The sequence below is a fragment of the Hyperoodon ampullatus genome, assembly GCF_949752795.1.
Source record: "Hyperoodon ampullatus genome assembly, chromosome: 1".
In the NCBI taxonomy this organism is placed as follows: Eukaryota; Metazoa; Chordata; class Mammalia; order Artiodactyla; family Ziphiidae; genus Hyperoodon; species Hyperoodon ampullatus.
In genome coordinates, this window is record NC_136914.1 from 12,946,809 (window position 1) to 12,962,624 (window position 15,816).

The 15,816-nt window shown below is 33.4% G+C and overlaps 1 protein-coding gene across 1 annotated transcript in view; it reads left to right on the plus strand.

The window, feature by feature from the left end:
- The window catches only part of CLGN (calmegin), a gene marked incomplete at its 3' end in the record, with an annotated part of 30,038 nt that extends 18,999 nt beyond the window's left edge, over nt 1–11,039 (plus strand). The window contains exons 8-14 of the mRNA XM_079696501.1: nt 4,169–4,282; nt 4,403–4,553; nt 6,124–6,339; nt 7,484–7,609; nt 7,826–7,997; nt 9,041–9,141; nt 10,959–11,039. Coding sequence (XP_079552627.1) covers nt 4,169–4,282; nt 4,403–4,553; nt 6,124–6,339; nt 7,484–7,609; nt 7,826–7,997; nt 9,041–9,141; nt 10,959–11,039 — 961 coding nt within the window. The remainder of the gene's footprint in view (nt 1–4,168; nt 4,283–4,402; nt 4,554–6,123; nt 6,340–7,483; nt 7,610–7,825; nt 7,998–9,040; nt 9,142–10,958) is intronic.
- Nucleotides 11,040–15,816: the final 4,777 nt, after the last annotated feature.

Below are 15,816 nucleotides of genomic sequence, written 5' to 3' on the forward strand. Positions count from 1 at the left end.
GGTCCCACCCACACTCAAGGAGAGGGGACTTCACATGGACATGAATACCAGGAGGCAGGATCATTGGAAACCATTTCAGAAGCTGCCTACCTCAGTCTGAGATTGCCAGTGCCAGAGTCCCTGAGGCGAGGACCCGGTTAGGTGGCACCCAGATTTTGCAGTACAGACACCACAGTAATAACTGTTACTTTAAGCCCCTAAGTTTTGGGGTAATTTGTTATGCAGCAAGTCAATTAATATAGATATGCAGTATGCAATATTTCCTTTCACTCTGGGGCTTGTCTTAATTTTCATAACAGAGAGCAGAAGTTTTAAATTTTTATGAAGTCCGGTTTGTCAATATTTGTCTTTGATGATTCATGCTTTTTGCATCTTACTAAGATAAGATGTCTTTGCCTAAATGTGACAAAGATTTTCTTTTGTTTTCTAGACAAATAGTTTTGACTAAAACTCTGTTCTGAGTTAATTGTTGTATGTAGTGTGAGGTATAAATCAAGATTAATTTTCAAAAATATGGGTGTCTAATTGTTCCAGCATCTCTTATCATCCATTTAATGTCTGTAATGATCTGTACTGATGTCCCCTCTTTCTTTTCTGATATGGCAATTAGTGTTTTTTCTTGATGTGTCTAGCTGAGGGTTTATCAATTTTATTGAGCTTTTTGGAGGACCAGCTTTTGTTTTAGTTTTTTCCCTTCCATTGGCCTTTTTTGTATTTCATTATTTCCTTCCTCTTCTTACTTTGGACTTAATTTGCTTCTCTTTTCTACCTTATTAAGGTAGAAAATAATTTCCGATAGAAACAGCTGTAAAATTTCTCTAAGCACTGTTTTAACTAAGTTCCACAAATATATATTCAGTTCATACTGTTTTATAATTTCCCTAGTGATTTCTTCTTTGATTCATGTATTTTTAAATGTGTTGCTTTGTTGTCAATTATTTATGGATTTTCCAGATTTGATTTTCATTTTAACTCCCAAGTTAATTCTATTGTGGTCAGAAAACATTCACAAATATCAATTACATCAGAATGGTTGATAGAATTGTTCAAAAGCTTTTATATTCTTGATGGTTTTCAGTCTGTTCTCTTACTGAGAGAAGAGAACTAAAATCTTCAACTGTGATTGTGGATTTGTCTTTATCTCCTTTGAGTTCTATTAGTTTTTGCTTCAAGTATTTTGAAGATCTGTTACTAGATCAGTTCACAGTATTTCATGACCTCTTGAGGAACTGACCTTTTTATTATTATAAAATGTCCTTCTTTATAAACTCTTATAATACTCTCTGTCTTGAAGTCTACTTGGTCTGATATTAAATCAGCACTCCAATTTTCTTTTAAATCATGTTTCCATTGAATAGTATTTTCCATTATTTACCTGTAACCTGTATATGCCTTTATTTTTCAGGTGATTTTCTTGTAGGCAACTACATTTGGGTCTTGCCTTTTAATTTGAGTGTTTTAAACCATCTACATTTAATGCACTTATTGCTATGGTTGGGTGTAAACCTACCATCTCACTACTTGTTTTTTCTTTGTCCCATATATTCTGTGGCTTTTTATAAAATGTTTTTCCTGGGTTTTTTCAGATTGAGTTATATTTTATTTGAGTCTTCTATTTTTTCTTCTCTATTGGCTTTTTGGCTTTTCATCTGTAGTTTATTGTTTTGCTGGTTGCTCTAGGGTTTGCAATATGCATCTTAAACCTATTTCAGTCTACTCTCAAATAGTGTTATACCACTTCATGTCTAAGTAAATCATATGAGAGTCTTATATTTTTCCCATACATCCTTCATGCTATTATCATACATTTCCTTCTTTATATACTGTGAAGGCCTTGCATATTTATTCTTCTATCAGTCTCTTTTTATCAGACAGTTATGAGGAAAAAGTTCTTTTATTTACCCACATATTTACCATTTCTGGTACTCTTCTTCTTTTATGTAGATAGAAATTCCTGTCTGTTACTGTTTTCCTTCTGCTTGATAAACTTGTCTGAATACACTGTAGTACATACCTGTTGTCATTGCATTCTCTTAAATTATTTGTCTGAAAATCTCTTTATTCTGCCTTTATTTTTGAAGGATTTTTCACTATGGGGTTATAGGTTGATAGTTATTTTGCAACAGCCGTTCCTTATCATGAGGCTCACACTGATTCTGATGAGAAGTCAGTTGTTATTCTCATCCTTGTTCTCCTTTACATAATATGTCATTTTTTTCTATTTGGTTTTAAGATTTATTTTCACTGTTACTGGTTTTCAATAGTTTGATTTTTGTTGTGCCTCGATGTCATTTGTGTGTGTGTGTGTATATTTGCCTTGCTTTGGATTCTTTGAGTTTTTTGAAATGTGGGTTTATAGTTTGTATCAAATTTGGGTAACATTTGGCCATTATTTTCTTAAATATTTATATATGCCTCCCCATCTCTTTTTTGGGATGCCCTTAAATGTGTGTTAGACTGCTTTACATTTGTAACACAAGTCACTGAGAATCTATTCATTTTTTAAAACCAGTTTTTCTCTGTGTACTTCATTTTGGAAAGTGTCTATTACTATTTCTTCAAGTTCTTGTTGTTTGTAAACATTGGGGTTTACCACCTATTCAGAACATAGAATGTTGGTCTTGGAAAACCAGAAGTGTTAACATGTTGACTCTCTTTTAGATAAATAGGGGTACTGGTTAGCAGTGAAAATGTCTTTGCCTTAAGGGAAATAGTATAATAGGGAAGTAACTTGTGCAAGGTAGGAAGTAACTTGTGCAAGGTAGGAAGAATAGTACATTTAAAAAAAAATTAATAAGTCACTTATTAGTGTATCACTTCCATGAATTCATGCTATCAGAAAAGGTAGGACTACATCCCTCCATGTGGGCTTTCTAACATTGTTTCATATTTGTTTGCCCATAAAGAGTAGGGCTGGGACATGAGAGAAACTGTACAATTTCATGAGAGAAACTGTACAATGAGAGAAACAATGAGAGAAACTATGTATACCAACCTCATTCTGATAGGTGAAATGTGTGAGAATTTTTTTTATAAAGTGCTAAAAGAGATGCACCCTTAAATTTTAAACCCTGGTTACTCTGAGCCCTCAGAGACCCTAAGATAACATTGATAACAGGCAAGTACAAGTCTTTACATACATAGATTTGATTATTTCAGTTTGTTACTCAGTCTTTACATATATATTGTTGATTATTTCAGTTTGTTATTCAAGTTTTGTTTGGAAAATCATAATGTAGCTTCTTATTTAAAATTTTTACTTTTCTGTAAAGATGAAAATTATGTTAGTAATTCTATTCACTACTTACTGTGACTATGTTTATATACTTTAGAATTTACTTTCTAAGTGTTATTTTTTAATGGAAATATAAAAATTACTAGAATTAAATATGGAGAGTTTTTAAAAAATAATATTGGAGTAGGGAAGACCTTTCCAAATATGACATAAAATTGAAGAATCATAAAGGAAAATGTTAATAAATTTCAACTACATGAAAATAAATGAGTTTTACATGAAAAAAAAACAAAAAAAAACCTCACCATGAGCTACATTAAAAAATGCATGAGAAACTGGAAAAAAATTTTACTTCATATAGCTGACAACTAATTTCTTATTAATTTCTAATATATTCCAGGATATTAATTATAGCATTATTCATCATAGTAAGTTTTTGAAAACACTATTCTCAACAATAGATAAATTAAATAAATTATGATATATTCACAAAGTATAAAACTATGCAACTGTTAAGAAGAATGAAGCAGATATATATTTATATAAAACAGAGCTCCTAGAATAGTCTTGACATGCAGTAGTCATCCCGTATATGTTTGTTGATGAATGAGTTTTTAAGTGAACAAAAGCAAGGTCTAACATACTCTGTATAGAATGCTATCACTTGTGTAAAAAAAGTATGTATATATATATATGTGTATATATATATATACATATACACACACATACATATGTGCATGTGTGTATAGAACATAACAAGTAATATATATAAAAAAGTGTATAGTAGAAGATTTAGGTGGATGAGAGAGAGGGGAGGTGTAGTAGGTTCAAAGACAGGGTAGGAAATGCCTTTTGGTACCTTATGAATTTTGTAGCATGCATTTTTAAACTGCTTGTATAATTAATAATTAGCGTAAAATACTGTATTTACAGGGATGAAAGTGAACCTGCCCAAATAGAAGATTCAAGTGTTGTTAAACCTGATGGCTGGCTTGATAATGAACCGAAATTTATTCCAGATCCTAATGCTGAAAAACCCATTGACTGGTAAGCATTTTTCATCTTCAAATGTCAATTTCATATGTTTCTTACTTTTTTGTTACTAGTTTATATGACTGACAGGAGAGACTTGAGTTTCCTCCATTTGCTTTGTTCTAATATCCTAAGGAATGAAGACATGGATGGAGAATGGGAGGCACCTCAGATTTCTAATCCAGCATGTCGGATTGGGTGTGGTGAGTGGAGCCCTCCCATGATAGATAACCCAAAATACAAAGGAGTATGGAGACCTCCAATGATAGATAACCCTAACTACCAGGTAATAACCACTTGTTCCAGTCCCATAGTAAACTTTAAAATGTTGTGCTATTTATCTAGTTATTGATAATGTTATGTTAACTTCAGGAAATTTGATTTTGTATAATAGTGTGCCTTAGCTATCTTAAGAAGTCAAAGAACATAGACTCCAGCTAATTTATGTTTAAAAAGTGAAACATTCCTTATTTAATTTTCTGGGGGAATAAAATTAAGAACTAAAGATAAGTTACTTTATACTATATTTTTCCTTATACTGATGATCACTTTGGAATAAAATTTCATTTTAGAATTAAATATAAGAAGTGACTTCTGATCAAGAAGACTCAGGTTGTACATTTTAGTAATTAAAGTCTGTGCTTAATTAACGTGCTCCTTACTCTCTGGTATTATTAAAATTGAATTTTTTTCCCTAATATGAATCAGATATTTTTTGAGTATACCTAGTTTTGGGGGTAGAAGTCCTTATGTTATCCATTTAGCCCTCTAGTTTTATCTAATTATTCATTGACATTTTCTAACATTTATTTTATATATACAGTTATATATTCTGTTTGCTCACTGTAGTTTTTCTTTATAGTATTTATCACAAAATGTCTGTTTTGGTAACTTTTTTAACGTCTATCTCCTTCATTAGACTTTAAACACCATAATGCAGGGACCATGTCTGCCTTGATTACCACTGTATCCTAGCATCTGGCATAGTGCCTGGCACAGAATAGACATATGTGATGGTGGAATAAGTCAGTGAGTGATCATATTGTCCAATTTATTTGATTTGGTTGAATTTAATCATTCAAGATCTAATGGAACTTCTGTGTTGAATAATTGTTCTGATATTCAACCATGGTTGATTATTGATGCCTATCACAAGTATATGTTGAAAGGTGCGGTTCCGTTTTTGCCATACAGTGATCTCTGATTTGAACAATTTTAATGAATCTTGCCTTGAATATCTTTACTAAATGTAAAAAAACCCCAACTTGTCTAATACAGTGTCAGTTGTGAAATTTAATTACTCAAGTTTCTGTATTGGATTTTCACTCTGCCTCTTTTTTTTTTTTTTGGCAGCTTACTTATTTATTTTACTTATTTTGGCTGCACTGGGTCTTCATTGTAGCGCTCAGGCTTCTCTATAGTTTCAGTGTGCCGGCTCTAGAGCGCACGGGCTCAGTAGTTGCAGTGTGTGGGCTTAGTTGTGGTATGTGGGATCTTAGTTCCCCAACCAGGGATCAAACCCAGGGCCCCTGTATTGGGAGCACAGAGTCTTAACCACTGGACAACCAGGGAAGTCCCCTTTTGCAGACTTTAAAGTCATTGTTCATAGGGAACATCATGTACAGGATATATTTCATAGGGAACATCATGTACAGGATATATTTCATGGGGAACATCATGTTCCGGATAAGAAGAAACAAGATTTTATTTCTAGTGAATTACTAATGAATTAATTATCAGTTAAAGTTTTCTTTTTTCCAGTTAGTATTGCTAATTTCATTCAACACCAACTACTTCTTGAGTAACATTTATAATTATTTTATTTGAAAATGTCTTTGAATTATTTTTTCTCACAGGGTATCTGGAGTCCTCGAAAAATTCCTAATCCAGATTATTTTGAAGACAGTCACCCATTTCTTCTGACTTCCTTCCGTGCTCTTGGTTTAGAGCTTTGGTCCATGACCTCTGATATCTACTTTGATAATTTTATTATTTGTTCGGAAAAGGAAGTAGCAGATCGCTGGGCTGCAGATGGTTGGGGAGTGAAAATAATGATAGAAAATGATAATGAGGTACAGTATTTACCATATGGTAATAATAGGATGTGGTCCTGGTTATAGGTTGTACAAATGGCCTTTAAAAAGGTAAATAAATGTGCAATAATTACTAAATGCTAAAGAAACATATCTAAATAAATTTATGTAGACAGAGTATTTAGCTTTACCAAATATGATACAGCTTCATTATAAACTAATAATGAATTATATATATGTAAGTCTTCATTTCATTTATTAAATTATGATAGCATAATGGGATTGAGTGCCTTTTGATGGTTATAGAAATGAGACCACTACTACTACTAGAAATGAGACTTAATATCTTTGTCACCTATCAGTTTAAGGCCTAAATGGGAACAGTAATCTAAATATTCTTTATTCACTTTAACTACTTTTCACTTAGAGGAGTATAGAGACTTTTAAAATTTAATATTATTATGTTCCCGTTTTTTTCCCCCAAATCTTAACACTACTTAGAAAAGAATAAGCTAAGTATTTCAACACAATGCATCTTGGAGAATCTATATTTAAAACCAACTACTGTGAAGAAAAATGTGTACCTCACATTAGGTCTCTTTGGATATTAGCAAAAACCATCAGAAGAGTAAGTAAAGGTAAAGGGATTCTCATTTGGAAACTCTTTTAACTAAAACATTTGCTGATTTTAGATTTTATTTTAGTAAGAGAAACAATTTCCTTCCTGAAGGTTGTGTGTAAAATTTGTTAATAAACAAGAAAAAGAAAACAATGATTATCAGGTTGATTTTTTTATTTAGTAAGTTTTTTAAAAGTACAGGATGAGTTATCAGAGAGTTGTGTACTTCTAAATGAACCAGATAACACATCCATAAAGAGTAGTTCTATCCTGAAACTTACCAAAAGAGAAAACTGTCCTAATTCTTGCTGGTAGGTTAGCAATATTCACCTATATAGTATAATGTACCTTCTACTACAAAGTGTCAAACAGCAATGCATGTGAATAATTGTTTAAACTTTACAAAGTATAAAATGAGAAAATAAAATATTTTTTATCTTACAAATTCATGATTCCTTAATATAAAACCACCTAGGTGAAATAAGTTTTTTGTTTTTGTAGGCTGTATTTCTGAACGAATGTTTATAAAATCTATATGCCTTTTTATGCTTATTTCTTCTCTAGCCTAGTTTATACAAACAGTTGATGGCAGCTACTGAAGAGCGCCCATGGCTTTGGTTCATTTATCTTGTGGCAGCAGTGCTTCCAATAGCATTAATTACTTCATTTTGTTGGCCAAGAAAAGTAAAGGTAAAGAAAATGAATTTTCGTCAACAGTAAAAAAAAAAAAAAAAATCTCTTAGCGTTTAGGAGTTCTATATTGGAGCAAGTGGCTCTTAAAAGTAATAAACTGAATTGCCTGTAGGTTTTTACTGATAGTTTACTATGATATCACTTATTGTAAAAAGTCTTTTTGTAAATAGTGCTTTGCTTTTAGTAAACATAGCTTGTGTTCAACTGCGACAGAAAAGATATGAAGATGCGGAGTTCAAAAAACTGGACATATGTAAACCACAAACAAAGGTAGCACTAGAGCAAGAAGAGAAGGAGGGAGAGGAAGCAGCCCTAGAGAAACCAGTACACTTGGAAGACTTGGAAGAGGAAAGACAGCAAAGTGATGGTGAAATTCTTGAAAAAGGTAAGACGATGATGGTGATTAATAATGGGGACAAAGCTCGGCAAAGCTCACTTAAAATAGGAGATTAAGTGGTAAACACTGGCTGTTGCACTTGTTTATTGTCAAATGTATACCATTTGAATCCCCAAGAAGGCGTGACTGGCGAAGAGGAGTAACATCCTTGCCTGGGTTGTACCTGAGCAGACATCCAACGTATGACTTTTGTTTTCTAGGAAGAAAGAGGTGTAAAAATTGTTCAGTTGCTTCAGAACCTAGCAACTATGAATCCCATATGCCGTAGCTTTTTGCAAAGATTTTTCTCCCCTCCAAGGATGAGATGGGAGGTACAGACCATGGCTTCTGTAGAATAGTAATCGGTTTAAGGCAGGTGATTGCAGCAACAAAATCCACACCAAGTCTCCCAAGGGCTGTTGTTTATCAGATAATTTATCATGCAGAACAAATAGTTTAATCTCTTGAAAGGATTGCTGAATCATACGTCCCCTTCCCACCCTCTACTAAACTCCAGAAGATGTTAGAACTGAAGACAGCTGAGACTTTTTTTGGTGCCTCTCCAGTGTGACTTCCTTATGCACATTGAGGTAGCAATAAAACTATTGATATTTGTCAGGCATCCCAAGCCAGGCTCCAGAATGAGCCCTTTATAACCTAAATTATATCTTGAGCACTGTTTTTAACTTAATAGTTGATGAAACAGTTGATTTAAAAAACATACTCTCTCAAAACACACATGCACACACGTATATTTTCATATATGTGTGTACACACACACACACACACACACATTCTTTGGTTTTCATTTTACATACAGACTGAGTGCTTTAAAATTCTTTAAACCTGCCCCTTTCCTCAAATATGGTTTATTTATAAAATGTGGTAAACTAAATATTTCTATTTAAATTTTTTAAAATGTCTAATGGAAGAAATTGCTTTTAAATATTGGAATTTAAATACATCCCTCCACTTTTATTTAATACTTTAAGTAGCAAAATTCTGATTCAAGTTTTTGCCTTTAATAAAATTTGTTTAATAAAAAACTCTAGAAGAGGAAGGTGAACCTGAGGAAAAGAGTGAAGAAGAAATTGAAACCATAGAAGGACAAGAAGAAGGTAATAAATCAAATAAGTCTGGATCAGAGGATGAGGTAAGCAACTCTTTAACAGAAAATAAACTAGTTTCTATGTATGACTGTTAATCCATAAAAAAATATTTAATAAAAGCAATCTGGTTTTTGAAGAATTTTTTGCCATATTTCTCCCAGCTTTCTTAAGAGCATACATATTGCTTTAAAATGTATCCTTAAGGAAAGCATGAAAATAATGTAATTTATGTCCTCTTAATGCCTAATGAAACAGTATAAAGTAAGCCTTTGGTTTACAAAATATAAAGAGAGAGCTACGTCTGTAAAAAATGACTTCATTAAAGTGTTTTGTTGAAAGGTGTAATAAGCAGACCATCTGAATATTTAAAAAGTAATTCTGTTTATTACAAGACAATTTTCTTTTAGCCATTGTGAAAACATTCTCACTGTCACAGTTATTTAACTGTAACATTTTGAAAGATTTCATTCATTGGGTAGTTGAGTACTATGCCTGGTAATGGTGTTTTTCTCAAATTTTTAATAAACTAGTTTTTCATTAACTTGATATGTCTGCCCCCTTTTCCATCCTGATGTATGATAGAACTTTCCACAGTGCCTTTTTTTATAGTTAGTTATGGAATCAGAAACCATCCAGGTATAATTCAGAACCCGAGCTTTCTTCTTTCACCTAGTATATACCCCCCCCAAGCCTGTTTTCTCTGCTTCTCTAGCCCTCTAAGAGCTGCATAACCCAACCTGCTGGTCGCCGTCCCCAGCACTCTCATAGCTTAGAGTTAGGTAGGGTAAAGGTCCGTTATGCCTGGGCTGTTGCATGTGATGAGATAAACTTGCTATTTTGTTTATTTGAAGAAATCTCCCAGATAAACTTCTGTTGTTATTGTTTTAATTGTTTTCTAAAGCTTATTCAGTACATATACCTGGTTACTGGTCTTAACTGCCTAGTGAGTTTTTTTTTAAATGGGTTTTGGGGCTCAGTATCTAGTATGAATATCTTTATTTAGAGGGAGCTGGGTGAAGATAATTTCTTCCAGAACAGAGTTTTAAACAGTCCTTGTTTCCCGCCGTCACTCTTTTAATAATAATACTTGGAATCATTCACTGAATGTGTATTCTAGTTACATTTTGCTTTGTAAAATATTTTGTGTACCTTTAAAAGTATCTAAATTCCATCTTTTCAGTCTTTTAATCTTATATGTTTGTCAGTGAGCTAAAATAAATCAATTTTTATATAATATAACCTTTAGAAATAATTATAACTATTTTGTATAATACCTGCATTATTTTATTGTTATACAATTTTAATTTATATATAAACGATTATTCTGGAAGGATAAGAATTAAAGGAGAGAAAAAGCCCAAACCATAAGTTTAATGTTTCCCTTTCCTCTCTGTTAATTTTTCTCAAAGTATTAGGTACCAGAAGTTCTGAAAAAGTCTCTGTAAAACCAGCTCAGCAATTCATTACTTACAGAAACATTGTGATGTATAGTTAATGCTTAATATCCCACAATGAAAATATCATGTAACCTTTAATTAACCATGACATTAGATTAAGTTGTAAATCATGAAATAAAATCATGAATTGAGTTATTAGCATTATTCCTTGTCAGATGCATATTTGACAAACAGAGTTATTCTAAAAATGTAATCATGGCAAAAGATGAACAAATTGACACATCAATTTATATACACGTTTTTGATCAGTTATTAAGTAAAGGAACATAAAGATAAAGATATATATAAACATAAAGATGTTTTGTTAGAAACATGTATTTTAGAGAATAAGAAATACATTATTTACTACTCTCTACTAGTTACTCACTGTATGAAAATAAACGTTTTCATATTTTTTTCCCTAGATGAGGGAAGCAGATGAGAGCACAGGATCTGGAGATGGGCCAGTAAAGTCAGTACGCAAAAGAAGAGTACGAAAGGAGTAACCTGTATTCAAGTATTTTTAATTCCTAAGAGAGACAGTTGTCATTCTCAAGTCGGTGTGCCAGAACTGAACTTGACTCAATCTGCACATCCTGTTTCTACTATCTAGCAATGATATTCTTTCAGACATTTATTTTAATCTTATTTTTCAGAAAAAAAAAAACTTTGAAGTTAACCTGGTCTTTGAATTTAGAATAAAAGAAAAGTGGCACATTACATGTCAAATTTTAAGAGATTAATAGCATTAGAAGTTACACAGTTTTAATAGTTTGGAGAAAGTTTTGGTTTCTACAGAGCAAAATAATATGCAGCAACTTCACTGCTATTGGAAGAATCAGTTATTGGAGTTTCCCCTTAAACGGCTATACTACAGTATAACTGGTAGTTCCATAGTATAAATAAGAGTTCTGTTGTACAGAGCTAAATGCAATAAAGTTTCTGTTGTTTGTTTCTATCAACAATTGAAAGTGTTGTATGTGACCCACATTTACCTACTTTGTGTCAAATTATAGTTATGGTTCATTGTTCACGTAAATTATAGAGTTCTTTAAAGAGGTGCTTTGTTGACAGACAATCAACAAAACTGAAATGTCTGTGTGTCACTCATAGAATCACTGGTCAATAGTGCAGCATACTTATATTCGAATACAGAGATAAGAGGTTTATCAAAACGAAATGGTGTACAGATTTTTTTGAAGTTGTTACAGTTGTTTTATGCCAGAGTGGCTTAGTCTGTTTACAAGATTGCTTATGCCTACGTTGCTCTTGAAAATAAAATTTAAATATTTTTTCTTCTTTAAATGATACCATCTTTAATAGGTAAATTATTATTGGGGAGTCTTTCTTTTATCTGATCATTAAGAGATTGTAGTGGCTAATAGATATCAATTATCATGCTTTGTATTTTTATCTTTTTTCCAACAAAGTCAGATCTATTTTCTGACAAATTCAAATCTGTTGTCTCATCTAGCTTCAAAGCTGCCTCTATGGTAGACTGTTGCTCCTCTTTTTAAAACACAGTTGACCCTTGAACAACAGAGGTTTGAACTGCATGGGTCCAACTTATCCACAGATTTTGTTTTCAATTAATTCTACAGTACTACACGGTATGTTGAATCCTCTGATGCAGAATCTGCAGATAAGGATGGTCAACTATGGGACTTGAGCATCTGTGGATTTTGGTATCTGCCACGTGTCCTGGAACCAACCCCCCATGGATACCAAGGAACAACTGTAGGTACCAAAAGTCACAGAAGTACATTATAGTAGAGCTGTGTTATTCCATTTAACATATTTAAGAATTTTTCATGTTTGGGTGACAGACCCTTTGGAAGGTGATCTAAATCTTTGAGACCATGGAACTACTTTAATACCAACTATCTAGAGAACTGTATACTAGTTGGGTAATATTTTGGATTCCTTCATGGACATATACATCCCATCCTTGGGTAAGCCTGCCTCCTGTACATCCCCCTCCCCAGTAGTACATTTAAAGCTTATGTATAAGAAAAAGGAGCCTCTAGCTTCTCTGACATAAAGGAAGCCAAACACAGCCAGAATAACCACTATTCACTCCTTATTTCAGGGAGTGAACTGAAAATGAATATAAGTGCTTTATTCCACTGCTGTGTTCTGAACTTCCCATAAATTGGTGGTGGACAATCTTAATATGTAGTTAACCATATTTGTATTTATTTAAAACTGACTAAACTTAACACATCTTGCAAGGACTCCCTTTCTTGCTTTGTATTTGGAATGTCCAAGTGAACTAGACATATTGAATGATTCTAGATGAGATTGTTTCTGAAAGTAAACTACTACTTCATGAGATAAATCCTTTCTTAACTTTATGGAAAACTTCTTGCCGACAAGTGTCTTATATATGATCATTTTTTTCTAAAGATTATTAAAGTTTTTTTTTGCTTTCTTGGTTGTAGATTAATTTTAACTTTCACATTTGGTTAAACTCCATGAGCTTGTAGTGGTAAAATCTGAGCAACCAGTTTTTGCCAGTTCACTTCTCCTTCCTGTGGATGTACCCTCTGTGGATGTACCATGCCTGGTAGGTTTAAATTTGTGTATTAGATCCATGCAGTAGACAAAGCATAGAGTCTTCTTTAATAACGAAATGGCTTTTTCCTTTTACCACCGTAATGTGACTTTATTGTTTAAAACGATTTAAGTTTTATCCTTTCCTCTAATAAAGGAGAAAAATAAATGTATTTTGCCCTTTATTTCAGTTGGCCTTTTTAGAGGCTTTTTAACTTGACCAGGCTAAAGTAACTTCCCTTTTCTTGAACATTTTTTTAAGGTAACCTTGCTTCCATTGGTCATTCCTCTAGGAAGATACATACTACTAGAACTAGGAGCCTTTTTAAAGTGTCAGTCTACATTTGCAAAACACAGAGGATGAACCTGCTTACGTGTTAAAATTAACCACTAGCAATGAATATAATGTACCTTGGAAATTTAGAATACTAATTTAGAAAACTAATAGTTTTCAGTGAAAACTATTTAGAATAGTTAAAACATAAATATATTACACTCTAGGTACCTATGAAGCTTTTTTGTTCTCTTTTCAATTGTGGTTCTGTTTTTAACTTCAGCAGGATTTAGAGATGAAATATCATATGGTTAATATTGGATAACTACTTAAATCTCATGTAAAAGATTTATTTAAACATAATAGTAGCATTTTCTACATAAATTCTAATAATCTCTTTCCAAATTATAGCTCCCATTTCCGTAGTATGACAGCTGTGAGTAGTTAAGGAAATAAAATTATCCCTAATCTGACAGGTCAGATGAAGCAGGTTGATGGGAGAGAACATGTATTTTTGTTTGTTTGTTTTTGTTTTTGTTTTGCGGTACACGGGCCTCTCACTGCTGTGGCCTCTCCCGTTGCAGAGCACAGGCTCCGGACGCACAGGCTCAGCGGCCATGGCTTACGGGCCCAGCCGCTCCGCGGCATGTGGGATCTTCCTGGACTGGGGCACGAACCTGTGTCCCCTGCATCAGCAGGCGGACTCTCAACCACTGCGCTACCAGGGAAGCCCGAAAATGTATTTTTGAATGCATTTGAAGGTTGTAGAGATCCAAATACATGGAAAAGCAACAGAGAAAATGGGCAACAGGATAATTTTTTTAAAATGATCTTTTAACACCTAACATAGTATCTTACCACATATTTTGTGTTTCTTAAATGAATAGCGTTTTACATCTTTTGTAAAATTTTGGAGTAATTTCAAGTTTTAATTACTTAGACTAATTTGATAAGCCATCTATAGATAATAATAGAAAATTTAAAACAAGGCCAATACATTATACAATTGATTACAATATATTACTTTAGCTTCTGTCATCACTCCTCAATACCCCTTCCATTATATGTTAAATTAGGTCCTAAAGCCAACATAAAGTCCTTGTTATAGTAAATATCTTCAAATACCATTAATCTCTATGATTTAAGTGAAATAGACTGTAGCTTGTTTTTAGGATGGAGTAGCTAGACGCAATTAAGTCATTCTTCCAATTGTTAACCTTTCATTTAGTCACATTCTCTGTTCTTTCATGATGTACAAGTGGTCTCACCAACTAAGTAATATCTGGTCTTTGCTGGCAATTTTGATTATATCAGCATTGACTATCTGATGACAACCACTAGAGGGTGTTAACTCAAGATAGGGAAAAACAAAATTATTGGGGAAAGTAAAGAAAGACTGCATTCTGAAGAATTAAGATCAATTTTGTTTTGTTTTGGACCATAAAAGTAATTCTAGAATATATAATTCACCTTTCACTTCTCATTTGGAGAAAGGACTTGATCAGGAATATAAATATGACATAAACTGGTTGGAACTGCATGCTTGGATGATTTTGGTTATTTCTCCACAAATTGTTTTATTGTTACACGTACAATTCCAAATTCCAAAAATCTCTGTAAATCTGAAGTTTTTCATGTTTGACGTCAAAACTCATTTGGCAGCCAAACCTGACCTCCCTGACAGGCTATCTATAGTCTTTACTTACCTAACTTAGTATTAAATTCATATATTTCGCTAAAAAATGTTAACGTATTTGATTCCAAGTGCCGCCCCAAGCCATACTGGTGTATGAGTCATAATACTTTATGCAATGAAAAATTCCGAATTCTGAAATATCTAGTCCAAGAGTTCCAGATAAGGGATTGTGAGCTGTATTAACTTGCTATAAGTAAAGTCCAAAGTGAATCTAAAGAGGACAAATTTTGGATGGAATACTAGTGTTAGTATTGAGGGAAGTTCTACTGGGAGACCCTGAGGAAGAGCGATCCCTGCCAGTCATCATGCCACCAGCATTTAGAGCTAGGAAGTATCACTATTAAAAATGTATTCTGACACCGGTTAAAACAATAAGGAAGACTTTATTCAGGACTATTGCAATAGGGCCAAGACTACCACCATAGGGGAGAGAGAATGGGCTTAACTCCAGATACAGTGAAGACAGCTGGGGGTTTATAGTCATTGAGCAGAGTGGGTCGGGGGAGGGTTGGTGGATGGAAAATTCCTAAGAGGAGACATCGAAGGTAGAAGGGTGCTTGCCATGCTGATTTACCAGGATTCTTGCTGAAGGCAGGCAGGGTGATCAGATTCACTTAGCAGGACTTTTACTAAAACTGGACTAGGCAGGCTGAAGACAGGGCCTAAGATGAGGCCTAGACAAAGAGGGCTCAGAAGAACCTGGTTAAAGTTTGGTCAAGGAGAGAGCCTTGATCAGAAGCTAGGCACAGTCCCTGTGCAC